The sequence below is a fragment of the Podarcis vaucheri genome (assembly GCF_965113315.1).
Source record: "Podarcis vaucheri genome assembly, chromosome: 1".
Taxonomy (NCBI): domain Eukaryota; kingdom Metazoa; phylum Chordata; class Lepidosauria; order Squamata; family Lacertidae; genus Podarcis; species Podarcis vaucheri.
In genome coordinates, this window is record NC_138759.1 from 53,912,877 (window position 1) to 53,939,935 (window position 27,059).

Consider the following 27,059-nt stretch of genomic DNA (forward strand, 5'->3'; position numbering starts at 1 on the left):
TCTTGCTGACGTCTGACTCTATCGTACATCAGACTTTCCCCAGTGGTGCTGGAGAATGAGCTTCAATGAAAGCTGCCTGCTCGCAGTCTGAAAGGGACTGCAGGCGATGGAACTGCAACTTCCTCCGCTCCTCTTTGCTTCCCCTGGAGCACTGAGCCAGAAATACCCACGGGAGGGATGGAGAGGTTATCTGACCATCTAGCCCTGCAGGAGCAACCCCCTAGTTCCTTGTGAATCACTTTTCTCTGTCCACTGCTGCTGGAAGGGATCTATTGCGCTCTTCCAAAGAGGCTGAGACCGGGAGAAATTCTGCAAGGAGGTGGATGATGCTTGCGCTGGCTGAGTAAAGTTGTGGCTTCCTAGCCTGAGACGATGGTTCTGTCTGTCCCAGTGATTGCTCTGGGAGCTACCTTGGGGACTGCTACTGGCCTCCTTGCCTTATGCGGTCTCACCTGCCTGTGCAAATGTAAGCAACCTGGGAAGGGAGCCTCAGACAAGGAGCAAGATCAGGACCCAGAAAATGCCAAGCCCAGCGTACTACAGACAGTCCAGCAGGTAAAGCACCATATTGATTTTGCCCTACTCTTCTCCCATTGATGCAGCGGCTTCAGAACAGCGCGCTCTGAGCTGGGGTGCCCAGTTTGTGATGTACTGTGATTGATAGCAAGCTTCTGTGTTTGCAGGGTTTCAGGGGGCAGCTCTACTTCTGTGCAGGGAGGAAGACAGAAGGCGGCAGGGGGGGAGGGAGGGGTCTCAGGTGGCGTGTGGGATTACCAAAGCAACAGCCCGCTTTTGTTTTATGAAAGAGAGAGAGAGAGAAAGCAGGGGTGGCAAACCTACAGGGATCCCACAATTTCTGGGTGGCTAGACCAGGTTGATTTGCATAAAGAGCCTGGACGCCAAGCGAAAAAAGAACCGAAATAACAGTAATCAGGCTTGAATGTTTCCTAATGCCCACTGATCTTTCCATTTCCATGCATGTATGCACATACGCTTCTGCTGCACACAAAAAAAGCCTTCTGTGTAACTAACTAGTGTATATACATATTCATCCTGAAATATGTTCGTAAAATTTTAAAATAAGGCATCCCTATCCAGCTGGCAGTCGAAATCTAATTATGACATATGTCATGACAGCTATGGAGAGTCCTGTTACACTGTAGTGAACTTAACTTATAATGCATGTTTAGCTTATTGAGTTATCTCAGTGTTTGTCTGAATAAGGAGTGGAAGCAAAGTGATTACAGTATATCAGTTGTAACCAGAAATGAGGGTGGCCCATCTGACATAATTTTGGTAACTGGCCTTGAAGGAAAGGGTTCAGATTCCATCCCAGTTATGGACTTGTTGAATGGGTAGGTATGGGTAAATCATTCTCTTTTGGCCTCAGTTGCTGATCTGGAAAATGGGTATCCATGGCCTATTGCACAGACTATTATATTATCGATGGATAAGTTGACAACAGTCTTAATAACAATAGCAATATATATTTGGCTAATCTGGCTGAAACCTGAGTTGAGAACTCTTTGTTTCTTATAAATGATGGCTATTGATTCCTGTTCTGAGATGTAAATGTTTTGTTTATTTGTGCTTTGCTTAAAATGATATATTGCCTTTGTTGGCAAAATCGTCAGCACTTTTCAGTCTTCCTGCTGACTTTCCCCCACATAAGATTGATCAAGATTATGGTGATGCAAACTGGCCACAAACCAGTGCAGTTAGAGCGACAGAAATACATTGGTATAAGCTTAGCCTTAGTGAAATATCTGTTCATACTAGGCTTATCCCTTACATTTCAGGAGAGAGGCAGAGCACTCATAGCCTTTGTTCAAGCACACCTATGATTCTCTCCTTGTTATAAGCCCAGGACTACCCAGTGATATCCATAGTGGAGAGGGTATGTCAATAAGGCTTTGTTATGGCTGCACCACACTGTGTCATCTGATCTTACTAATTGCAGTCCTGTATACCGTGTCCCTGCTCTTTCCTTTTGCTTATACAAGCCTTCTGTGATTGGGTTGCAGGGTGTGGGTGGAGGAGTTAAGAGAAGTACATGGAAAAGTCAGATTTATTTATTTATTTTTAAAAAAGGGGAGGAATATAACTCAGTGATGGAGCACATGTTAGACGTCCCTGGTTCAGTCCTTAGTACCCTCGGTTTTTTTTAAAAAACAGTTTGCAATGCTTTGGCTGGAAAAGACTTAAGCCAAAACTCTTGGAGCAGGGGTACCATCTAGGGGAAGCCAAATTTTCAAGGAGGGCTCCAGGCCCCCACAAAATCCTGCAGCAGCTGTGTGCGCACGGCACATCAGCACGCCTCCCGACATGTACAAGTGACGTCAGCATGCCCTGCGGTCAGGGGCGGAGGAAGGGGGTGTGGGGGGTGTGGACCGCCCTGGGTGTCACCACTGAGAGGGGTGACAAAATGCCAGGTGGCACTCACCACGGGGCCTGCAGTGTGCCCGAGCCATGCGTCTCTCCTGGGAGAAACACGGTGGCTTGGGCGCGTGCAGTCTCAGCGCTGCCCAAACGGTCCACCCACTGCCCCCCCCCAGCTGTAGGGCGGCTGAGTGGGAGGAGGCAGGTAGACTCTGAAGGCCCCGCAGTGTGCCCTGCCCCTATGGGAGCTCGCCCCAGGCACCCGAGCGGTTTCCTCCACCGCTACCTGCAGCGCGCACACACAGCATGTGTATGTCACATGGCCCAGTCCCCTGGAGAGTTGCTGTCCATCAGAGTAGACAGTACTAGTACAATGGGCCAATGGCCTCAGTCTGTTAACTTCATATATTCCTCCCTGCTTGAATTTCTACCAGATTTTAGCTGTTATATATACAGCGCTTTACAGTCATACCTTGGTTATCAAACGCCTTGGTACTTGGACGTTTTAGCTCCCGAACACCACAAACCCAGAAGTGACTGTTCCAGTTTGCAAACGTTTTTCAGAAGCTGAATGTCTGACGCAGCTTCCACAGCTTCCGCTTGAGTGCAGGAAGCTCCTGCAGCCAACTGGAAACCGCGCCTTGGTTTTTGAACCATTTTGGGAGTCGAAAGGAATCACAGAATTGATTAAGTTCGGAAACCAGGGTACGACTGTATAACCCTACTACAGTGGTACCTTGGTTTACAAACCTAATCCGTTCCGGAAGTCCATTCTTAAACCGAAACTGTTCTTAAACTGAAGCGTGCTTTCCCTAACGAGGCCTCCCACTGCCAGCGCCCTTCCACTGTTCAGCTTCCGTTCTTAGACTGAGGTAAAGTTCACAAACTGGGACACTATTTCTGGTTTTCCGGAGTTCATAAAATGAATAGTTCGTAAACAGGGCTGTTTTTAAACCGAGGTACCACTGTATCACTCATCCTCATGGCAAATTTTGATGCAGTTTTCATTTTTAAAAGTCCATGAGCAAATACCACTTTTAAATGGAACCAGACAAATACCAGAGCCAGCACTTATTTTCGGGTTGCCATACATCCAGATTGCCTAGACATATATGGAACACTGAATTCGGCAGCAGTGTTTGGGTGGAAATTGTCAAAAGTGTCTGGGAGTGCCAGTTTTCCATAAAAATAGCTCAAAATGGTCAAAAAACAACTTTGAGCAAAACTAAAAATGAAACAAATCTTTCTGTCCAGATTTTCACTGTTTGAAATATGGCAACCCTAATCATAAGGACTCCTAATCCTTCTGTTGTGCTTGAAGTTAATGATCTTTTGCATTTCAGAGATGAGCAAATCTTATTGTTGCATCTCATAAACTAGAGCCCACTTCATGAGATGCATGAAGTGGGAGCCACAGTTGCCAGGCACATTCTGCACATAGGTGTAAAGAAAAAGAAGATAAAGTCTGCAGTTAAAAGGCAATGGAATCCAAGAGGTACAGCCAGTGACAATAAAATTGGGTTTTAAATTAGGGAAGCCAGATATTATTAAATGACAGTATCGAAAGCCCTTGCCAGCATGAGCAAAAATGATAGATGTCCAAAGGATTTAAGCTCTACTTGTGTTGTCACAAACATTTCTTTTCCTCTCTGCACCCATGCATTGAAAATACCTGATTACTGAGGATCATGTATCTGATTAACTATGGTCTAGTCTGCAAAAGCTTATGCCATAACAAAATGAAACAGTCTTTGTTGTTTTTGCTGCAACAGACTAGCATCTCTCTGGAAATCTTTTAAGTTTTTACTCAGAAGCCATTGCACCAACTTCAGTAAAGCCTATTCCCAGCCAGATCAAGACAGAGGTCGTCACTTCACACAATCTGGCACACATGCATCTAGTCCTAAATGATACACTCACAAATCCCATATTGACTCTCACTTTTCCTCCTTTGTCTTGTGAAATGTCTCTCTGTGATGGTAGGTCTACAGTGGCTGTTTCACCTGTTCAAGTTAATCATCATCATCATCATCATCTAAAAACATAATAAAAGCATGGATCCTTAAAAAATTCCCTAAACAGGGCTGCTTTCAGACATCTTGTTTATTTCCTTGACATCTGAAGGGAGGGTGTTCCACAGGGAGGGTGCCACTACCGAGAAGGCCCTCTGCCTGGTTCCCTGTAAATTCACTTCTCACAGTGAGGGAACCAGCAGAAGACCCTTGGAGGAGGACTTCGGGCTGAACAATGAGGGTGGAGATGCTCCTTCAGGTATACGGGGCTGAGGCTGTTTAGGGCTTTAAAAGTCAGCACCAACACTTTGAATTGTGCTCGGAAATGTACTGGGAGGCAGTGAAGATCCTTTAGGACTGGTGTTATATGGTCTCAGCTGCTACTCCCAGTCACTAGTCTAGCTGCCGCAGTCAGTGCCATCGATAAGCGAGGAATATGAATGTGTGAATTGGCACTATAATTACATGATTAAAGAGGCAGTCTGTCTTTGAAGGTGGAAGATATCCTTAGATAACTTGCCTGTGTAATTCTGATCCCCCCCCCACTTCTGTTTTCAAAAATAACCAGGCTTCTCTTGCCAGGAACAAGCCTTCCTTTTCCAAGCATCTGCTTCAGAACAAGTGCATATGTGTTTGAAACCTAAGCCTCGGATGGATTTGTTTGTGTGGGAAGTGTATTCTATCTTTATCCATTTTTATCAGTTCCTTAGCACATATACACTATTATAGTTTTCCATCAGTGGGAAGAGAACAATGTTTGGAACACAGATACTGAATTTTGTCAATATCGGGGATTGTGACACGGTCATGGAGGGGAAGCTGGAGTATGTTTTTCACACATAATTGTATTGTTGCCTTTCTACACTGCAAGAAATGTCATGCATTGCAAAAGAAATCCAAAATAATAAATTCAGCTTCTCCAGTTCTAAGAAATCTACCTAACAAAAATATATTTTGCATATGGTTTGGTGTTTTGAGATGGGCTGGCTTACAATGGGAATCTACTATTCTGAGTCAATTGGTGTTTGTTCAACCCTAGCAACCAATCCAGTGTTTCTCTCTCTCTCTCTCTCTCTCTCTCTCTCTCTCTCTCTCTCTCTCGTTCAGAAAAGAAAGCAGAAAGGTTGTGCTTTCAGGGCTTCTCATATTTCAAACCTGTACATATCATCTTATTTAAGATGTGGTGGTTGCATTTCCATTTGCAAAGGGGATGGAAGTCTCTTAAATCATCAGCTGTCACAATTTGAGAAGCAGAACTTGTAGTATTCACAATAAACAAAAGCAGATGCAGCTGGAGAAGAGGCGGATTGGTCCCCACAGCACTTGTGTATGGCTCCCCTGGGGGCTGTCGGTTGTTATGCAATGATGGATTGCCTGGTGGAGTGTCTGGCTTTTGGCACGAAATGATGGCAGCAACAATAGCTCATGTCTCGTGCTCTCCACTGCAAGGCGAGCCCACTGCTACATGCCCGATATAAAATATACTACAACACAATCACACACCCTGACTTGTGCTGTAGCCAAAAGCATCCGTCTGAACATTGGAAATGTTATTTGTGTGGACACAACCATGCATATACAAGGGATAAAGCTTGTACATCTATCAGCCCCCTACTTCTCGTAGCTTAAAACAAGGAGGAAGGCACTTGAAAAAGAAAAAAATCCAAAACCACATTTCCTTAAATGTTAGATGTTTTTAACTATAGCAACCAGACATTGGTCCACTTTGAAGCTAACCTAAAGGGGGAGTGGATTACAGGAATGGAGCAATCTGCCTTAGACTAGGTGGCCCACTTCACAAGTTAAGGTTCATGGGTTTGAGTATAGAATCATAGAATCATAGAGTTGGAAGAGACCACAAGGGCCATCGAGTCCAACCCCCTGCCAAGCAGGAATCACCATCAGAGCACTCCTGACATATGGTTGTCAAGCAGCAAATTCCACTGTTGAACAGCTCTTACTGTCAGGAAGTTCTTCCTAATGTTTAGGTGGAATCTTCTTTCTTGTAGTTTGGATCCATTGCTCCGTGTCCGCTTCTCTGGAGCAGCAGAAAACAACCTTTCTCCCTCCTCTATATGACATCCTTTTATATATTTCAACATAGCTATCATATCACCCCTTAACCTCCTCTTCTCCAGGCTAAACATGCCCAGCTCCCTTAGCCGTTCCTCATAAGGCATCATTTCCAGGCCTTTGACCATTTTGGTTGCCCTCCTCTGGACACATTCCAGTTTGTCAGTGTAATGGGATAATAGAAAAAAACAAAGGTGTACAACAGGGATGGAGAACCTGCAGCCTGCCAGATGCTGCTGGACTAAAACTCCCATATTCTCTGTCATGGGCTGATGGGAGATAGAATCCCACATCTAGAGAGCCACAGATCCCTCACCTCTTCTGTACAGCATACAGAAAATGTTGTTATGCAATCCAGTGTTAGGTGTCCAGGGGAAATGAAGTCATTGTCCTATTATTACTAACTCTGAGGTGCTCTCAAGCTGTGAGCCATGCAAGAGAGGCTGCATGGCAACAGTGGTGTAGTGTGGGATGGGGGCCATGGCACAAAATTATGAGAGGGCACCACCAGATGCCCCTATGCAGGCACAGGCTCCCGCGGGGATCCCTGTTCCGGCCGCAAAGTAGCACAGGCCCACGGTGCGCAAGCATGGACAAAGTGAGTCAGGCAAGGGGCAACCCCAGTGCAGCCTGGCCCAGCTCTCCTCCCTATGGGCATCAGGAAGATTCGCCTGCCAAGGGTTGTGACAGCTGACAGGGCTCCCCTCTGCGTGGGCAGACAGGCAGCACAATGTGGCCCTTGGTTATTGGGGGGGGGGGAGACACTAAAGCAGCAGCATGGTGGGTTGTTCACCCTGGGCACCAACAACCCATGCTACACCACTGCATGGCAACAAATGGTAATACTATGCTGTTATTCTGGCATGACCCAGTGTAGTGCCATAGGGAGCTAGAGTACCCCCATTCGGCATTCAGCTTGGCAATCAAATACCCCAGGTCCAGGGATTATTTTCTCCAGGACACAGGGCATAAAAAGTATGTATGTTCATTTTTCCTAATATACACATTTGTTTAGGCAAGTTGAATAAGCATAATGCATTTTTATATGTTATTTTCGCTAAAGTGTGCATTTTTGTATGCACTTAACATAAACATTTCTGGTTGGAAAACGATTGTGAAATCTGTAAAAGTGTGTATTTCAAAGGATAGCTGTGTTTCTGTTACTGTTTTGTTTCAGGGAGTGTGAATTATGTAGATTCACATAAAAATGTTAACAAAAGGACCATAACAATCCATAACAGAATCCATAAGACAACAATCCATAACAGAAAAAGGACCATTCAATCCATAACAGAGAGAAGAATGAAGAGTGGGAGGAAAGCATCTAAAAAGAATAAGAAAACCAGGGAAAAATAGGATTATGGAAGCAATAGTCATGGGTGAATTTATTTAAAAACAAACTGCCTTTGATTTATGAACCATTGTGAATTCTGTCAGTACAGTGTCAGCCTTCATAAGCGTGCCCTCTGTTGAAGAAACACCATGTTAGAAATTCTGAATTAATGCAATCAGTAAAATTGATGGGGTTCTTTCATTTCAGTTCAATGTTGAGAAGACGGCAGAAGCTGTACAGCCCAGGACAATCCTCAAGTTTCCACATATCTATGATCCGAAGCCAGTAGTGACCACATCGGAAATTGTTAACTGTGCAGATTATACCTTAAAGAGGATGAAAGAGCCAAGCAAGGGGAAGCCTACAGCTCTGGATGAGAAAAGAATGAACATTCGTGTCAATGAAGAGTTATTCATTCTCCCTCAAAATGGTGAGCACCTTGCCAAACTACATGTGGTTGCTTCCAGTTCAGATTAGTGACCCTAATGTCTCAACAAATGAAACGGATTTGTAAAAATGTTACATGGAAAAAATACGAGGCATTACACTTACTTCTGTAAAACAAGAAAATCTTTAATAAAACAAAAACAAAAAAACAAAACAGATTAGTGACCACACTATTTCCTCTTTCTGATTTCAGTTCCCAGTACAAATGACTAATTGGCAAGTTAGTGAAGTCTTTAAGATTAAGTGGGAGGGTTGGGGGGTTTTTTTAGTGCAAGTTCAATATAAGTTTAGAGCTCCAATGCAAAAAGTGTACAAATCAATCCTATAATTTAGATTATTGTAACTTGGAGCAAATTCTCTGTATTCACCTCTAGCAATGTTCAGCAGCCCTATTGATTTTTCCCTGTCCACAACCATCCTTTTAAGAGCACATCTTTTTCTTGTGACAGTTCCAATCATTCTGTTTTCCTGGGGATTTTCCAGCAGGCATGTACATGGTTTATAGAGAAATTTATTTTTAACCTCAGAAATCATTTGGCACTTGGTTTCCCCAGCTTCTTTAGGGCATAGTGGCACTGCTTCAGCTACTACTGACCCAGTGATGAAATAATGAGAAGTGTTTTAGGGAAAGGATAGGATAGGATGAATTGTACATATCTGCCTTGGGAGAACTCTAGGACCAGAGGTTTAAATGTGTAACAGTTGTTGACAGCTCAGTATGTAGTAAGAACTGTAGTGAATCTCTGAATATTCCTCGCCCAATTAATGTTAAAAACAAGAAATCAGATTCCAAATAGTTCTCCACTGAGCCCAATGATTTGCATATGTAAAATAAATACATGTATTTAATGTGATTTCCTTTAACAATTTATTCCACTACAAGGATTCGGGTTTTTAATGAATATAAATTTTTTAATGTCTGTGTGCAAGGACTGTGATAGCAGAGAGGAAAAGAGGAGAAACAAAGGCTCTCCAGAGCATCATGGTCTGATGCTCAACAGGAACAGTTGCTTTGAGAATAGACTATGGAAGAGGGGAGGCGGTTGAAGTCCTGCATCCTGGATCCCAGGAGAGCCTGGTTAAAAGCATTCCAAAAAATTTAGAGCATAAGCATTGCTTTGATGGATCAAACCATCAAGCTATGGAGCTGTAGTCCATACAATCCAATATTCCATTTTATGCTAAAACAGGGGGATTAAATCCACCACATCTTGAGGAGAGGAAGAGCCATGGCTCTTTCGCTGAGCACCTCTTTTGCATGGAGAAGGTCCCAGGTCCTGTCTACAGCATCTCCAATTACAGATGGAAACGTCTGCCATCTGAAACTTTGGAGAGCTACTGGGCCAAAGAGTCTGACTCAACATGGGGCAGCTTCTTATCTTCCTACATTCCTGAACAGCTTCTCCTTGGGTTTCAAAGCTTTCAACCAACGCTCATACGGATTTCACCAGTTTTGTCTGTTCCTTCAAGGCTGTACATAGTTTGATCTCACATGAGGCATCTGATGAAGTGGGCTCTAGTCACAAAAGTCCAAAAGAGTCTTCTCCCCAAACCTCGTGCCACCCAGATGTTTTTAACTGCAGCTCCTATCATCCCCAGGCAGCAAACCCTAAGTTTAGTAGTACAGTGAGCAAGAGAGGATTTTGTCCATTTCTTGAAAGAGCAGTTTGTAAGATGGCATGCAGGTCAGGTGTCCAAAGGGGAAAAGAAGGTTAAAACCTTGATCAAGTTATTGCAAGTCCTTTGAGGGGGGGGGGGCTTCCATCTAAAATCTGTGGCCAAGGTTCCAAAGTGAGTGGTATAAAATATATCTAGAATGAAGGAGGACCAAGATCTAGACATTTTAACTAATGTCTATTGAAAATGATAAATCTAACCTTGTAAAAATATATTAAAAATCTGTTGAAATGTCACTTTCTAGAAAAGGGCCATCAATTCATGCCAAGTCAGCTTACCTTTGACGGTCAGGCAACATTGCAGACTGGCCCCGTTCCCCCATCACAACCTGGCAGCATGCTGGGGTGGGAGGCCTAGCCAGTGTGTGTGGCCTGTTGCTTTGTGCACTGACCAATCACAGGCAGGCTGGGATACAGGCCCTCCCTAGGGGTGGGGCCAACTGCACCTGTGGATCTGCTCCTGAAGGATAAATCAAGGCCTACCTGGGCCTCCTCACCCAGTTGGTCACTGGGTCTCCCACTCTCTCTCCCTCTTATAGTAGGCTTCTTGTGTGTGCTTGGCTTTGCTATTCTTGAAATAGCATGTTTTTACCAGAATCACATATTTTAAATTTCCATACAGCCTAAAAATCTTGAATAGAGCCAAGATAAAGAACTTGCTATCAATAAAAGATAGTTCCAATGGTATGGCTAGAAACACAAAACAACGGTGGAATGCCAAGTCAATTTGATAGGAGGTAATCAAAGAAGAAAAGCAAATGTAGCCAAATTTGACTGCAACAAGATGCATCCTCTTATTAAAAGACTCATGTCTGTTCCAGGTGGAGTGAAAGATGTATGTGTCACTGAGTGTCTGAACCCCGAGAAAGCTGGTGGCTGCAACCAGGTCCCAGAACTTCGCTATTCTCTTGGCTACAACCAACAGAAAGATGCACTGTGTGTTGCTTTTCTTGAAGGTAAGGAGCCTATGTCTTTGCATTTTATCAGTTGTGGCAACTTTTCATTTGAAAGCAAAATCATACAACAAGCTCTCCTCACAGATATGAATAGTAAGCAGATGCATAACAAATTTAGGATCTCACATTTTGTTACCATCTCATTTCATATATAAAACCCCCACAAGGCATGTAACTGAAGATCTTGTTTTACAGATGGCAAACAGAAGCCAAGACGTTATGAGCCTTGTGCAAAGAAACTGCGGTTTGGTGGACCAATAATAAGTGTATGTGCCCCTGCGCGCTCTCCTTGCCTCTCCCTTCTTCCCTTTACACATGCTGCTTGAGCAAAAAGTTTCTTAAATTACAGTTTTCTCTCTGATATTTGAACTGCGATTAAGGGCTCCCTACAAACTAGGATCTTCAAGCCCTTCATCCACAATTTCCTGGTTCAGGGATCCTGGGAAACTGTGGAGGGAGTGCGCAGGCAGGCACATAGGTCATTTGCAGCCCACTAAACCATGGTTCATTCTAGAAGAAGAAGAAGAGTTTGGATTTGATATCCCGCTTTTCACTCCCCTTCAGGAGTCTCAAAGCGGCTAACATTCTCCTTTCCCTTCCTCCCCCACAACAAACACTCTGTGAGGTGAGTGGGGCTGAGAGACTCCACAGAAGTGTGACTGGCCCAAGGTCACCCAGCAGCTGCATGTGGAGGAGCGGAGACGCGAACCCGGTTTCCCAGATTACGTGACTACCGCTCTTAACCACTACACCACACTGGCTACACCATCCTAATTCTAGCAGGATTATAACATCTGAATGGGCCAATGAGCTGAAAGTAAACCTGGGATTTAAATTCAGATTTCCAATCGAACAGTTCGCTGGACTACACTCTCTTACTCCTTTTTTCACTGCCATTGAAGTTTCCAAACCATCATAAGACCTTAGAGATGCAAATACCACCAATTACTGGCAATAAGGGCGGGCGGGGGGAGAGACCCTTTATCCTTGCACAAGGACAGGTTTGAATCGTTTTTATTAAATCAAAATGCTGAAATAGAAAAACGGCAATTTTTCTCCTGAAAGTACTTTGGTATTCATTTTAAGTACGGTTTATCTTTCTTTTCCTGGTTCTACAGCTACATATGGAACTGCAGCAGGAGACCAGAACAATGGCTGTGATTGCTATATCCTAGGCACTTTGGTGACCAAGTCCAGCACCTCAGAAGCTCAAACTGTGTTGAAGAAGAAGAAGCCCCAGATTGTCTGGGAGGAAGCTCTACTGTTTCCAGTAAAGGAGGAGGAGCTACCTGAGGCAATGCTGACTCTCACCTTGAGAAACTGTGATAAATTCTCTAGGCACAGCATCGTTGGGGAAATTAAACCGAGTCTGGCAAATGTGGGGGAGCCATATGGAACAGTACAGTGTGAGAAGATGAAAACATTTGACAAGGTATCCTATGAATTCCATAAGCTATTATTCAAACAAATTGTATTCTCTGGGAGGGAGTGAATATGCTGTGTGCCGATGACGCTGAACCCAAATGTGGACACTGTTCAAGGACTTTAGAGTCCTGAATGCATTTTACTACATAGTAATAATTGCAAGATTGTTCTTGAATCCTTTGGCCACAGGATTCAGTCTGGAGTTGATGTCATGCTTTGGAAAAGTAACTGCCTTATTCTGAAGTGATTCAGGACCTGCCCAATTAGACTTTGGGTCTGAGTCTGTGTTAGGAAAAACAAGATTTAATTTACCCCAACCACTATAAAAGCTTCCCTTTTGACAGAAGTGGATAAATTTTGTAGGCACTATAGTTTCTCCAAAGAGGATAAATGCTGCAAATGATAGGCAAATACATCTAGGGGTTTTGTGTGTGTGTGTTGCTGGACACTTTTAATTTTGATTTGTTTGTTCCTTAAATGGATACATTTACTACGTCTTAATTTTTTTTGACATAACTTTGCATAAATTTGCAGACATGGGAGGCCCTTCTGAGTATATGGATCCTGCAAAAGTTCAGAAGGTTATCTGCAATGGTTTTCCTGCAAGGACAGCATGTAGAGTTTTAGGGTGGGTGAAGAAGGAACCACTTTATCATCCCTAGAGTTTTGTGGGCAATTGGTTTGCAAATACAGTGGAACCTCAGGTTACGTACCGCACTCCTTACAAATGCTTCGAATAACGAGCTCCGCTAACCTGGAATTAGATGCCCCTAGTTGCGAACTTTGCCCTGGGATGCGAGCGGAAGTCGCTCACCGGCGGTGTGGCAGCAGCGGGAGGCCCCATTAGCGAGGGTGTGCCTCAGGTTAAGAATGGTTTCAGCTTAAGACTGGACCTCTGGAACGAATTAAGTTCATAACTGGAGGTACCACTGTAGCAGAGAGAGGTTTCCTGAGTAAGATGCCTGTCAAATTTCAGACAAAGAGATCCAGAGTGTGTTTTTCTTTTGTTTTTGCTAAATTCTAAAAGGGATTTACTTTGTGGTTCATTTGTGGGCACAGAGTCAGTGCCTCTAGGTTATACTGCCTACAGAGCAGCAAACAAAGTGTTTTGTTTTACAGAGTAGGCTGGCTTGGGCATGGGAAACTTCCATGTTGTTGTTTAGTCGTTTAGTCGTGTCCGACTCTTCGTGACCCCATGGACCAGAGCACGCCAGGCACTTCTGTCTTCCACTGCCTCCCACAGTTTAGTCAAACTCATGCTGGTAGCTTTGAGAACACTGGGTCAATTTTCACCCAATCCAAAGCCAATTTTCACCCACTCCACATGCCTAAGCTGCTTCTGCTTGGGGGGCGGGGAGGACGGAGTAAGCTTGAGAGAGGAAACTTCTCTCCCTCACTCTGCCCTTCCTGCCTGACTTCTCTGTCTTTTCCCTGAGCAAGAGAGATTAAGGCTATCTGTGCAGGTGCATGACAGGGGTGGTTGTTGCGCCAACTCAAAGTTATCCCAGACTAAGCTGGGCCAGTTGCTCTCTCAACTAGCTGTGCAAGCCTGAAGAACCTGCAGTTGTACCATCACAGCTCCTGCATGCAACAGTGAGGGTGCATTTAGCTTGGTCGGACGAGAGAACTCAAATGGACGGTGCTGCTCCACCTCTACAATTGCCCCAAACTTTGCCTCTGGGGTTTGCTGCAAGCATCACATGCCAGACACAATAATGGCTTCTAAACAACAGGGGATGATTGTGTGGTGATGATGGTGATGATAAATGACAAAATGTGAGTTATTGTGCATGTGAGAACACCGTAACCCAGTAACAAGCAGTGTGTGAAATGGAAATAAACAGAAACACATGCACTAAGGAGAATTTGGTAATAACAACAAAAATGTGACAGGCTGGTTTGGCTTACACACATTTACTAAGAAATTAATTATAAAGGATAGACAATGGCCGAATAGAATCACATGAGACAGTGAATGAACTTAAGCAACTCTCAGGAACTGGTATTCTCTGATACTGGAGGTAATATATAGCCACCATGACTTGTAGGCATTGATAGCCTTATATATGGTGTAGAGCTGCCCTGGTTGGTGGCCATCACCACATCCTGTGGGAGCAAATTCCATAGTTTGACTATGTGCTGTGTGAAAAAAAATGCTTCCTTTTGTCTGTCCTGGTTCTGCCACCATTCCATTTCATTGGGTTCTAGTGGTCTGAGGAGGAGGAGGAGGAAATATGCTTTCCCCATGCCATGCATAACTTTAATAGTAGTAGTACTAATAATAATAGCAGTAGTAGTAGTAATATAATTTATATGCCGCCCAACAAATTAAAAACAGCACAGTAAAATATCAAACATTAAAAACCTCCCAATGCAGGACTGCCTTCAAATGTCTTCCAAAAGTCGGATAGTTGTTTATTTCCTTGACATTTGATGGGAAGGAGTTCCACAGGGCAGGTGCAACTACCGAGACGGCCTTCTGCCTGGTTCCCAGTAACCTCTCAGGGAGGGAAGCGCCAGAAGGCCCTCAGTGCTGGACCTCAGTGTCTGGGGATGGAGACGCTCCTTCAGGTATACAGGGCCAAGGCCATTTAGGCCTTTAAAGGTCAGCACCAACATTTTGAATTATGCTGGGAGCTAATGTAGATATGTTAGGACCGGTATTATATGGTCCTGGTGGCCACATTATAAACTTTTATCCTGTTCATCTCTTATTTGCCTCCCCTAGCCTCCAAATTAAAACTCTTCCAACATTGTAACCTTTCATTTTAGGGGCGTTACTCGAAGTGGGATATAAAGGCAATGATAAAACTTAGAATAAAATACATCCACAAATAGTTCCCCTCCTCCTTTGAACTGACCTGTGAACTAGGTCAGATTGAGAGAAAGTGTCTGGTCCAACCTGCCAACCTCCCTACTTGGCTAGCCGCTTCTGCCTCGTGGACTCCCTGGGTACCAGGGAACTCTTTCCAGCCTGGAAACCTGTGGTTGTCAAGATGAGGTGCTGCCCCTTGTCTAGGCCAATTACTCCTCCTCCGAGGCAAGAGCTAGCAGGTGGTTAATTGCACCCCTAAAACAGATGGTCTCCGTCAACTTAGCAGATGGCCTCCAGGATCGGATAATAATATGAAGAATGCCAAGAAACTGCCCGTGCGTAGTTAGCGCAGGCGATCGTATCCAATTATATCTCAAGGCTGACAGCAATCTTGTTTCTCCTGCACTCGGCCTTCCTCACAGCCACCCACACAACTGCGACAAGGCAGAGATTCTGCTTCAAAGGAGCAGGTTAACTGTCTTCGAGTTGTGTGCCCCAGTTTCCGATGCGGAAGATATGCAGAGAAAGCCAGGTTTGCGTCATCGGGGACTTCAGAGCGGCAGCCATTACACAGCGAGCTTTAAACATAAGTCCTGAATCATTAATTGAGAGCTAGGCTAGGAGCAAGCAAGATGATCAGAGAGAGGCAGGCACTATTTTTGTCAGCGCGCTTCCGGGAACGAGCTCGTTAGGATTTGTTTTAAAGCTTCACATGTCCTCGCAGCAGCATGGCTGAAAAATAATAATGCTGGCTCGCTCCTCTTTGCTATTCTCCAATGAAAGCCCAGAGGTGAGCTCCTAACTAGCTCAGAAAGGCCACACTGATTCCTGCTAGGACTGGCTCAGTATCAGGACAACCCTCGCCAGATCATAAAAGCCACAGGCATGACTAAGTTGTAAGGCTCCTCTTGCATTCCTTCCTGCTGGCTTACATAAAATAAAATGATTGTATTGTGGCATCACCTCATCTATCGCTCATCGTAAGGATGGCTCACTGGGTTTATATAAGGTTCTTGGCTCATTAGTTTCACTGAAACAACACCGAGGCAACTCCACCATGAGACAAGCAGCTGCCATGGCAGACAGATTCGGAATGTCTTCAAGATAGCTGAGTGGGAAGCAGATCCAAAGTGTAGCACAACATCCATTACAGAAAAATTCTGCCCCACTTGAATGAATGGGAACTGCAAGAGAGCACCTTCCTTCATTAAGATGCATGCAGGAGGGCTGTACTGAGGGGGGCCTGTTCCACCTTTATTGGTGGGAAGAAAAGGTGCTGGATTTTTCACCTTGCACCCCCAAAAGATTTTTACTTGGTTCTTAAAACCTGATGGGCTAAGTTCATCCTATTTCAGTATTTATGTAAGCTAACAGAGGGATGGAATTCAGTGAGGGCCTGAGCAGTATGACCTACTTAGTTGCTATCATTTTGAAGTCTCAGTATCTAACCCTTTGCTTGTTTTAAGTTAACAGGAAATATGATCCAGAAAATTAACTTTCAGTTTGTTTATTTTGATCAAAATATTTTATACCGTTCCATAGAGATGCTAATGGCCAGTCATGCGATTTGATGAGCAGAGAGAGAAATACACAACCCAGCTGATCTTCACAGTAACCTTCAAAGGACATTGTATGGGGGGAAAGATGGCTGCTCCTATAGCTGCATGGGGCACCCATCGTTTTCTCCATATAATTCTCCAGGAAGGATTATGCCTGTTATGGTATGGAGTTGCTTCCTGGAATCATTGTAAAACTGTTTGTTTGTTTGTTTGTTTGTTTGTTTGTTTGTTTAGCTGTTTGACCACAGAGGTGTTCTAAGCATGTTAAAGGAAGAAAGAGGAAGCCTTGGGATTGCCTTCTATATACTTTGGTTTGTTTTTTAAAAAATAGGTGAATTTTGTATGATTTTTCCTATAACCTTCGTCAACAAATAGGATGAAATGAATCCAGTTCTCTTAAAAAAAATTAAAAAAAATAAGCTGGCACTGAATATAAAATAAGTTCATCCATCCCTATGATCAATCATTTAAGAGAAGCCTCTTCTATCTCCTGTTACAAAAGTAGCCTAGAAAGCAATGCTCTAAACAGTGGCTCAGATGAGAGGATTGAGATGAATGTGTCAATGGCATTCAGATCTCCAGCATCAATGCTGATCCTTCCATTTTGAGTTTCCCCGGAGAGGCTAGGCTTTCTAAACTAAGTGTGAGGCATGAGTTATTCCAGGCAGATAAAGTTGGCAGCTAGCTTTTCATAGAAAATGTATCTACTCCCAGAAGACAGAACATGACTGTCCCCATCTGTACCATCTAGCCGAGTGAATGAAAAATTGGTACCTCGGGTTAAGAACTTAATTCATTCCGGAGGTCCATTCATAAGCTGAATATGTTCTTAATCTGAGATGCCACTTTAGCTGATGGAGCCTCCCACTGCTGCTGCCGCCCTGCTGCCGCGTGATTTCTGTTCTCATCCTCAAGCAAAGTTCTTAACCTGAGGTACTATTTCTGGGTTGGTGGAGTCTGTAACCTGAAGCCTCTGTAACCCGAGGTACCACTGTAGTATTAATAAAATAATACAGAACTTATATCCAGAAAATAAGTCAACAACTATAATAAAAGAGGGAGAGATACCAGAGATAACAACAAACTCAAATCCATCTTGGTTTCAGATTAAACCTCCAAATCACCGCAACCATTTATAGAGATTTTATGTAAAGTCATTTTTCCTGAGGTTTTTTTTTTTGGGGGGGGGGCGGAACCAGTGCATAGGGGGCAACACTGTGTGTTATGAAGCTATTCTTGTCACTCAAAAGACACCAAACCATTGGTGAGGGATTCCCATTTTTAAAAAAATAACTTACGGACAGAACTAGATATTATGAAAGGCACAAAACATCAGCTTTGTGTCTTTCATAATATTTAGTTCTGTCCTTAAGATTTTTTTAAAATGGGAATCCCTCTTACTCTTAAGAGGCGAGATTACGTGGAGGGGTTCTGTTCCCTTGTCCTCTGAGTTAACAGGTCTTTTCAAATAATCCTCCCTCTGTTGAACATTAGCTATCAGAGATTATTCTTTTTCAGTTAGGAACACAACCGCCGTAGAACCAGTTCTGATGAGGACAGTAGATGAATTTATTAAACATACAAAATAATTTCTTCAAAGAAATTAAACAAGTGGGATGTGCAATAAAATGTTGCTGTATGTTCTCCTGTTCATGATTCTAGCCAGCCACCTTTCCCAGGATACTCCATTCCACCACCACCCACATTTCCCCAGTTTTCTATTTAGCCCCAATATATACTTCGCATGTTATGACCCTTGAATATGCCCAGCCTTCATTGCACTGTTTTCAATTCCCTCCCCCATAGTTTTTAAAATAAATAAATAAAGGGTTTCCCATTTTTTGTACTCCTGCAAACTTTGCATTTCTCCCAAAGACTCTAATACCTTCTTCTTGCACATGAATGATGTCATGTTGACTTCATAAATATTGACACATTGAAAATGAGTTGCTTTTAGTATATAGGATTATTGAAGAAAATGTCGTCCCCTTATTCCTTTGTCTTTTCTAGTCATTGCTGCATCTTTTAAAAGCACACATGTTCATTCTTCCTGCTTCTATGCCCCTTCTTTTTCTATCAGCTGATTCCCTATTGGAGTACCGTATGGCTTTCACTTAAAAGGGTTGGGAGAGAGATCAATTGCCACTGCAATTGTTCTGTGTTTGGGGATATATGTAGAGAGTCGGACAAATGAGATTGAGAGAAAGAGATGTCAGAAGTCTACAAGGTCAATAACTAAGGGACAAAGGAGAGTTTTAAAAAACACACCCAGTAACACTATGTGATCCTTAAGAAGGTTTGCCTTTGCTCAGAGAAGCTAGCGAAATTGCTCTCTCACCAATTGCCGAGGAGGAAGTGATGAGCACAACTGACAGTTCATTTTAAAAAATGCTGCAGCTAAGCTCGTAATGGCTATAATCCTAAGGGAGGTGGGAAAGGACATAAAGGTGGTTTAACCCCTTCTGCGGGCCTTGCAGGGGCAGGACAGGCAGAGTGAAGACAGCGGAACAATCTTGCATTTCTTCATGTGTTCCATGGCCTGTTGGTTTTAAATTAATTTTTTTAAAAAACAGATTCCCTTCTATTGGAAACAATGAGAGGGCTCGTGGAATGATTTAGGCACACTTAAAAAGCATATTTAAATTTTCCCCAAGTTTGGGGGTATGACAGGGAGCCAGGAGGGCTTAGAATCCTTCATGTCCCAGCCACGTCTCAGCATGCCTCTGGCACACGCTCTGTTGGGCCCTTTGGACATCAAAACTCCAACATCCAGGGCTTCAGAGGAGCTAGTAGCAAAGGCAGCTTTCCTCTCTAATGTTGGAGCTCTATTCCAGCATCAGGGGATAGATCCTATTCATCTTGTGGGGACTGACACATTCTCCCGGGGACTATAGGATTGCAGCCTAGGTATGCATTTCAGTGTAGTGTCAAGCCAACTCGCCAGATAATATCCAGTGTCTCTTATACTAACATATGCAAATGATTCAATTTAGATTGAATTTCCTAATAAAAGGTGCATGTAAGAAGGGAGGTTCCTGCAAGAATTTTGTTATTTAAGCCGACTCCATTACTAATTTGCTAAATTCATTTATTTTTAATTTATGAAAGTTACCTTGATTTCCTTATTCACTATGAAAAATTACATTGGTTTCTGTCTCTCTCTTTCCTTTCTGCTGTATCCTTTTGTATCCATTAATTACTTGCATCCTTTGTATAATAACAAATGAAATTTGAACCAAGTTGGCCCCATTCAGTTCAGATGTTTCCCCTCCACCCCCCATTCATAGTGAAATGTGTCACATCCCTAGAAGCTACTAACTGCCCGATCCTATGAATCAATTTTAAGCTTCTGCAACACAAACACACCCCTATGTTTGGTTTACTTGCCAAGAAGCCTCTTCCTCCCCTCTCTTGTTGTCAGTGCTCATCAACACATTAAAGCTCCTGTGCAAATGCTGCCTTTAATTGCTGTCATCGCAGCAAGGATATGAGTTATGCTTTAGTGCTGTGTGCTAGAACTGTCACTGTAGCAGCTCACATAACACAATCAACAGCTAGCAGGAGAGCAGAGGGCAATGTTTCACAGAAAGATAATGGGAGAGTTTTAAATCCTCTGGATGCCTCCCAGAACAGTATATTTGTTTCACCTCCTTTTGCATTTTTTGAAATTCTCTAAAAATGTCTAACCACAGCATTGTGGGGAGCTTGCAAGCAAGCTCAAACTTGCATGCAAACTTCCAGATGTTTGCCTCTTAGTCTGAACCCCCTGCCCAACAATCCCAGATGCTGATGAACTGGAGATAAATAAGATGTGAAATATCTGCTCCACTCCGGTGTAGAAAGGGAGACCTACATATGTAAGCAGCCTTCACCAATAGCCAAGGTTGCAGGTTCGATCCCCATATAGGACAGCTGCATATTCCTGCATAATAGGAGGTTGGACTAGATGATCCCCAGAATCCCTTCCAACTCTACAATTCTGTGGTTCTGTGTTTCTCTGTACATCTTGATGTGCATCTGTCTTGGGGCTCGTTCACACTTCTGCTTGTCCTGTGCCTAGAAAGCATGAATCCGAGAGGTTTTCCACTTGTCTTGTGCTTTCTAGGCATGGGTCTGACTGGTTTTTTTTTTTGTTAGTTTGTCCTGCTACTTTCCCTGGGAAAACCCCCACTATTTACTGCTGAATTGGAGCAAATGACAATCCGTGGAAAAACTGATATTCCAAAAAACATTTGTTCCAATTCAGTGGTAAGCAGCAGGTTTTCCCAGGGGAAAGTGGCAGGAGAAGCAGAAGTGTGGATGAGACCTTGATCTACAATGTAGTGGGCATTCAAGCCCTAAAGAAGTAGCAAAATGAAACTACTGATGTGAACAGGGATGTCCATTCAGGGCCACTGAATAGTTGGCCACCGAATTCTGCAAGCTAATATCAAACTGTATTGCTTTAAAACTCTTTAACAGGATTTTAAAAATTATTTTTTAAAAAAAAATATGTTGCTCAAAATCCCATTTCAAAATTCAGTTGGCTTGTTCTCATCTCCCAGATCTAAAATTATTAATTCTGAACTTTGCTAAAGTGTGGATTTCAGCATTTGGCTTTGCAACCATCCCCCATGGACCGCAGCATGCCAATATAAGACAAACAAACAATGTAGTGTGATGTGAGACAGGTGAATTAAGCTTCTGCCTCAAAACAGGAGCATGAGGAACTCCTGGTGGCCTACTGAACCACATATTCTTCTGAGTCTTCTTTGCCGCCTCCACCCTTCATTGTGCAGTTGCTCAGTCCTTTGCATGGACTAATGCAGAAGGTGCAGAGTACATTCTTTCCCCATTTATCTCACTGAACTGCAGGAGCCAGATGCAGGCTATGGAGAAGTTCTCCTTTCCATCAGCTATCTGCCTGCAGCAAACCGTCTGCTTGTGGTGCTCATAAAAGCCAAGAATCTCCACTCCAAACAGCTGAAAGAGCTTCTCGGGAAGGGTGAGTTTAAAAGAGGAACATGTTGATGGGATGCAACCACAGACTTTGCCTTTCTATTAAGCCAGGTAGAGAAAATATATTTAATTAGCTGGCATAATGAAGTATGCAGGCTTTGAGTGAGTCACAATTTCCCTTTCTGCAAATTTTTTTTTATTTAAGCTTCTTTAAGCAAGATAGAAACAAAGGGGGGGGAGGAAAGAAAGAAAGAAAGAAAGAAAGAAAGAAAGAAAGAAAGAAAGAAAGAAAGAAAGACACCATCAAGTATTCCCTGTAGAAGAAAGTTTTTAATGTTAGATGTTTTATTGTGTTTTTATATTTTGCTGGAAGTCGCCCAGAGTGGCTGGGGCAACCCAGTCAGATGGGTGGTATATTATTGTTGCTTCTCCTGTTGTTGTTGTTATCATCTCATTAGATGGGTCTTAGGCAAGCTAGTGCCTCTGAGTCTCAGCTCCCCACTGCCCACTGTAATTTGAAGATAACAATACTGACCTACCTCACAGTGTGGCTGTAACATTTGCTGAGATGGAGTACTTGGAACACTCTAAAGTCCCGACTAAATGCTCTGTATTGTTCATTCTAATGCCTTTCATTAAGCTTTCCAGCCAGCAATGCCTAATGTCTGCTTGCTTGTCCATTCAGCTTTGGGCAACATGGCCTTTTATTAGCATAAGTGAATCAATTGTGCCCAGTAGTGCAACCTTGTAGCACTGAAAGAAGGGATAACAAAGTTGACAAGCAGAAATCTTAGGCATGCTATGACACGTGGCAGGCAGTGTTACAATAAGCTTCATGAATGAATTTGCATATAGTAGAGATGAGGAAACCTTTGGTCCTCCAGGTGTTGCTGGACTCCAACTTCCATCATCACTGGTGTTAAGTTGTGGGTTGACATAGCAGACGACACAGCGATTTTTCCAAAGCAGCTCTTTATTTTGTAAGCTGGAACAGAACTAAGCTGAGGAGCTCAGCCAGCCTGCTTATATAGAGCTCCAGAACAATGTAACTGTTGCCATTTTCTAAAACTATCCAATCACTGAACGTCACTTTTCGATCCTTCATTTGCATAACTATCTACAGTATCCCCCTGCTGGCCCAGGGTGAGAACTTCAGTACATAACAACTGGCTAAGGCTGATAGGAGCTGGACTCCAAGAATACCTGGAGGGCCACAGGGCTTGCTGTATGGATTGTATATTATGTTATGGTAGATGTCAGAAACTTAGAGCCAAACTAGTTGTGATGGGACTGTCGTTCACATTTCCACCCTGTTCCTATACAGTGTTATATCTCTCTCTCTCTCTCTCTCTCTCTCTCTCTCTCTCTCTCTCACGCACACACACCTTAACACAAAAAGGAACACGCAAAAGTCACTCACTGAAACTTCGCCTACCCATTAACTTTCCACAGTTGGTTGTTTCAGTAGGGTTTCTCTGCTCCCAGCTCTCCTGCTAGGAATCAAGGGAATGGGATGGAGATGGACATCAGCAGTGCATTTCCTTGGTCTCCTTTTACTGTTAGAGCAAGACCCCCATTCCCTGCCTTATACAAGGATTGGGTTGACACATGAAAAGAACCAGCATCCACCACAGCCACATCTAGTTTGGCCCTCAATGACTGCTGCAATTTACCAATACAGTAAGATTTTAGAAGGACAGGAGGAAACGGTATCAAATGACCACTTTTTATTATTTTTATCTATATCCCTGTCCCTGCAGATATATCTGTTAAAGTGACCCTGAAGCACCAGTCCCTGAAACTGAAAAAGAAGCAGACGAAGCGTGCAAAGCACAAGATCAACCCCGTCTGGAACGAAATGATCATGTTTGAGGTGCCCCACGACCTGCTGTGTGCCTCCAGTGTGGAGCTGGAGATGCTAAGCCAGGATGGAGAGGATGGGCAGAACCGCTTACTGGGGAGGTGCAGCCTTGGCCTGCATGCCACCGGCACAGAAAGGAACCACTGGGAAGAGATGCTGAGGAACCCCAGAAGGCAGATTGCTATGTGGCACCAGCTACACATGTAGCTATGGAGGTAGACAGGCCAACCAGCCCAAGTCCAGTAGACCTGGTCTCAGGGCTGGGTGGGGTGGGGCGGGGAATGAGATCTATTTCAACATCCAGAAAACCATGAAATGGACACATTCACAAGCACAAGTCTTGTTTTATCGGTGTTGTCTTTCGTTGTTTCTGCTGTAAGAACATTCTGGAAATGGGCTGAGGAAAGTAGCCAGCGACTCATTTCTCTTTGCAGGACCATCTTCTTGCTTTCTACATATGGGTCTTCTGCACCCGTGCAATCGAGTAGCAAGTAACATTTACTTGTGGAAAGTGAGATGAGAAGTGATCTGATTCAAGACATTTAGAGCGCTAATGGATGGTCTATTTATGGAGCATCCATCATTCATTGATCTGTTTACAGGAGGAGTATTTATTTACTGATTTATTTCATAAAATTTATATACCACTTGACTGTAAAAGAAAAAACAACAAAGTGGTTTACAAAACGTGTAGTTGACATTGGCTACTTAATGAGCATTCCTTCTGATTTGATTGGAGGAGGTTAGATAACATTGCATCAAAGCAAGGGTTATGCCACACTTCCAAGTGAATTTTCCTGTCACTTTCGTTATTGCAAAAAATCTTATCTTTTGGGGAAGCGGGTTTGTTGTGCGAGAGTTCCCAATCAACTATAATTATGCAACATGAATTTGCTGGTGTGAGATTGGATCCAAATTGAAAATAGAATGTTCTGGAAGTGCCCTTAAAAACATAAGAAGAGCCTGCTAGATCAGTCCAGTGCTCCATCTAGCCCAGCAGTCTGTTGTCACAGTGGCCAACAGTGACTGACATTTGTTTTGCCCTGACCTATGGAAATCCCACTAGCAGGACCAGAGCACAACAGCACTCTCCCCTCCTGTGGTTTCCAGCAACAGGTGTTCAGAAGCATTTTGCTTCCGACCATGGGGGCAGAGAGTAGCCACTGGTAGCCTTTACCTCTGTGAATTTGTCTAATCCTCTTTTACAGCCATCCAATTTGGTGATCAGGGACGCGGGTGGCGCTGTGGGTTGAACCACAGAGCCTAGGACTTGCTGATCAGAAGGTTGGCGGTTCGAATCCCCATGACGGGGTGAGCTCCCGTTGCTCGGTCCCTGCTCCTGCCAACCTAGCAGTTCGAAAGCATGTCAAAGTGCAAGTAGGTAAATAAGTACCACTCCGGCGGGAAGGTAAACGGTGTTTCCGTGCACTGCTCTGGTTCGCCAGAAGCAGCTTAGTCATGCTGGCCACATGACCTGGAAGCTGTACGCCGGCTCCTTCGGCCAGTAAAGCGAGATGAGTGCCGCAACCCCAGAGTCGTCCACGACTGGACCTAATGGTCAGGGGTCTCTTTATCTTTACCTAATTTGGTGACCATCACAGCCTCTTGTGGGAGCAAATTCCATAGTTTAACTATGTGCTGTGGGAAGAAGTACTTCTGCCTGTCCTGAATCTTCCAAAATTCAGCTTTGTTCAATGCCCACAAGTTCTAGTGTTATGAGGGAGTAAAACTTTTATCTCAGTGGAATGGATAATTTCATACATATCAATCATGTCACCTCTCACTTGCCTTTCTTGTAAACTTAAAATACACTAAAATACCTTTCCTCATAGAGGAGTCACTCTGTCCCTTTGATCATTTTGGTTTCCATTTTCTGATTTTTTTCCAACTCTACAATATCCTGTCTGTAGTGAGGCAACCAGAACAGCACACAGTATTCCAAGTGTATTTTCACCATAGATTTGTTTAATGGCATTTTATTTTCAATTCCTTTCCTAATGATCCCTAGCACAAAATTTGCCCTTTTCATAGTTGGCTCAATGTCTTCATTGAGCCATCCACCACTACCTGAAGGTCTCGTTTCTGATCACACTCTGCCAGTGCATATGTGACTGACATTTGTTTTGCCCTGACATGCATCACTTTACATTTGTTTACAGTGAATGGCATTTGGCATTTTATTGCCCATTCACTTAGTTTGAAGATGTCTTGTCAGATCCCTTCAAAATGCTAAAGAAAAAACACAACCCTGAACAATTTAGGATCATTAGCAAATCCGGCCACCCCACTGCTCACTGCCAACTCTAGATCACTGATGAACTAGTTAAAAAGCACAGGTCCATCTACTGATCCTTGGGAGAGTCCACTTTCTACATCCCTCCATTGAGAGAATTGTCCCTTTATTCCTACTCTCTGCTTCCTGTTACACAACCACTTCCTGGTGCACAAGAGAACTTCTCCTCTTCTTCCATGACTGCTAACCTTACTCAGTAGTCTTTGGTGTGGTACTTTGTCAAAAGCTTTTGGAAAGTCCAAGTACACTATGTCAGCTGGATCAGTTCTAGATATGCTTCTGGACACTCTCAAACAACTGTAATGGATTAGTGAGACAGGACTTATCCTTGCAGAAGCCATGCTGGTTCTCTTTAAGCAAGGCTTGTTCTTTCGTATGCTTGCTTATTTTATCTTTAACTATACTTTCCACCAGTTTTCCTGGGACAGACTTTAAGCTAACCAGCCTGTACTTTCCTGGCTCCCCACCACCACCAGATCCCTTTTAAAAATGGTATTACATTGGCTGTTTTCCAGTCCTCATAGTGATACCCTCCTTCTCCAAGACCCACCCTCTCCATAACTGCAAGGCAGCTATTATCATGAGAATGGGGTGTATCTATAATGTCCCTGCAGACCTCATGCAGAGAGGTTAGGCTGGCCTCAACTAGAGCCAGGGCCTTCTCGGCCGCGGCTCCAATCTGGTGGAACGCTCTGTCACAAGAGACTAGACCTGGCATCCTTCCGCAGGGCCTGCAAGACAGAGCTGTTCCACCAGGCCTTTTGTCAGGGCGCAACCTGACCCCCTCCTCTGGCAATCTGCACAAAAATTTGCTTGATGGTTGCCATTAATTTGATTTTAATTTGATTTAATTAATTTTATAATGAATGTTTTAGAATGTTGAACTATTTTTATTGTTGTTAGCCGCCCTGAGCCCGGCTTCGGCTGGGGAGGGCGGGATATAAATAAAATTTTTTATTATTATTATTATTATCCCTCATCCACTAACTTTGCTACCTCTCTCAGCTTTTCCAGTTCAGCTACCTTGGGCTCAAGGGAACAAACTTGTTCCCAGAATGCCAGGAACTCATTGCACTGATGACATACCCATAACTTCTGTCCAGCAGGCTGATATTAATCTTACATGTGGCAGACAGTGTGAAACCCACAGAATGTCTTGTTTGAACCTTATCTTGTTTGAATGCCTTATGTAGGGCATTTTGTCTCAGGGGACATTCCATGGAAAGGGTGGGTTTTGAGGAAAGATTTAAAGTAAGTAAGTGAGGTGTACCCCCAGAGGTGCTGTAGGACTC

General features: G+C 43.6%; 1 protein-coding gene across 1 annotated transcript; it reads left to right on the plus strand.

The window, feature by feature from the left end:
- SYT13 (synaptotagmin 13) lies at window positions 1-26,385 on the plus strand. Its single transcript, XM_082225921.1, has 6 exons — window positions 1-555; window positions 8,005-8,227; window positions 10,742-10,876; window positions 11,995-12,308; window positions 21,530-21,659; window positions 23,374-26,385. The coding sequence occupies exons 1-6, from the start codon at window positions 373-375 to the stop codon at window positions 23,679-23,681; spliced, it is 1,293 nt and encodes a 430-aa protein (XP_082082047.1). The 5' UTR covers window positions 1-372; the 3' UTR covers window positions 23,682-26,385.
- Window positions 26,386-27,059: the final 674 nt, after the last annotated feature.

Bases quoted from the DNA above. Each gene is read 5' to 3' on its own strand.
- SYT13 (XM_082225921.1), top strand. From the start codon at position 373: ATGGTTCTGTCTGTCCCAGTGATTGCTCTGGGAGCTACCTTGGGGACT. The intron at 556-8,004 runs GTAAAGCACCAT...CTTTCATTTCAG, and splicing joins TACTACAGACAGTCCAGCAG to TTCAATGTTGAGAAGACGGC. The intron at 8,228-10,741 runs GTGAGCACCTTG...TGTCTGTTCCAG, and splicing joins ATTCATTCTCCCTCAAAATG to GTGGAGTGAAAGATGTATGT.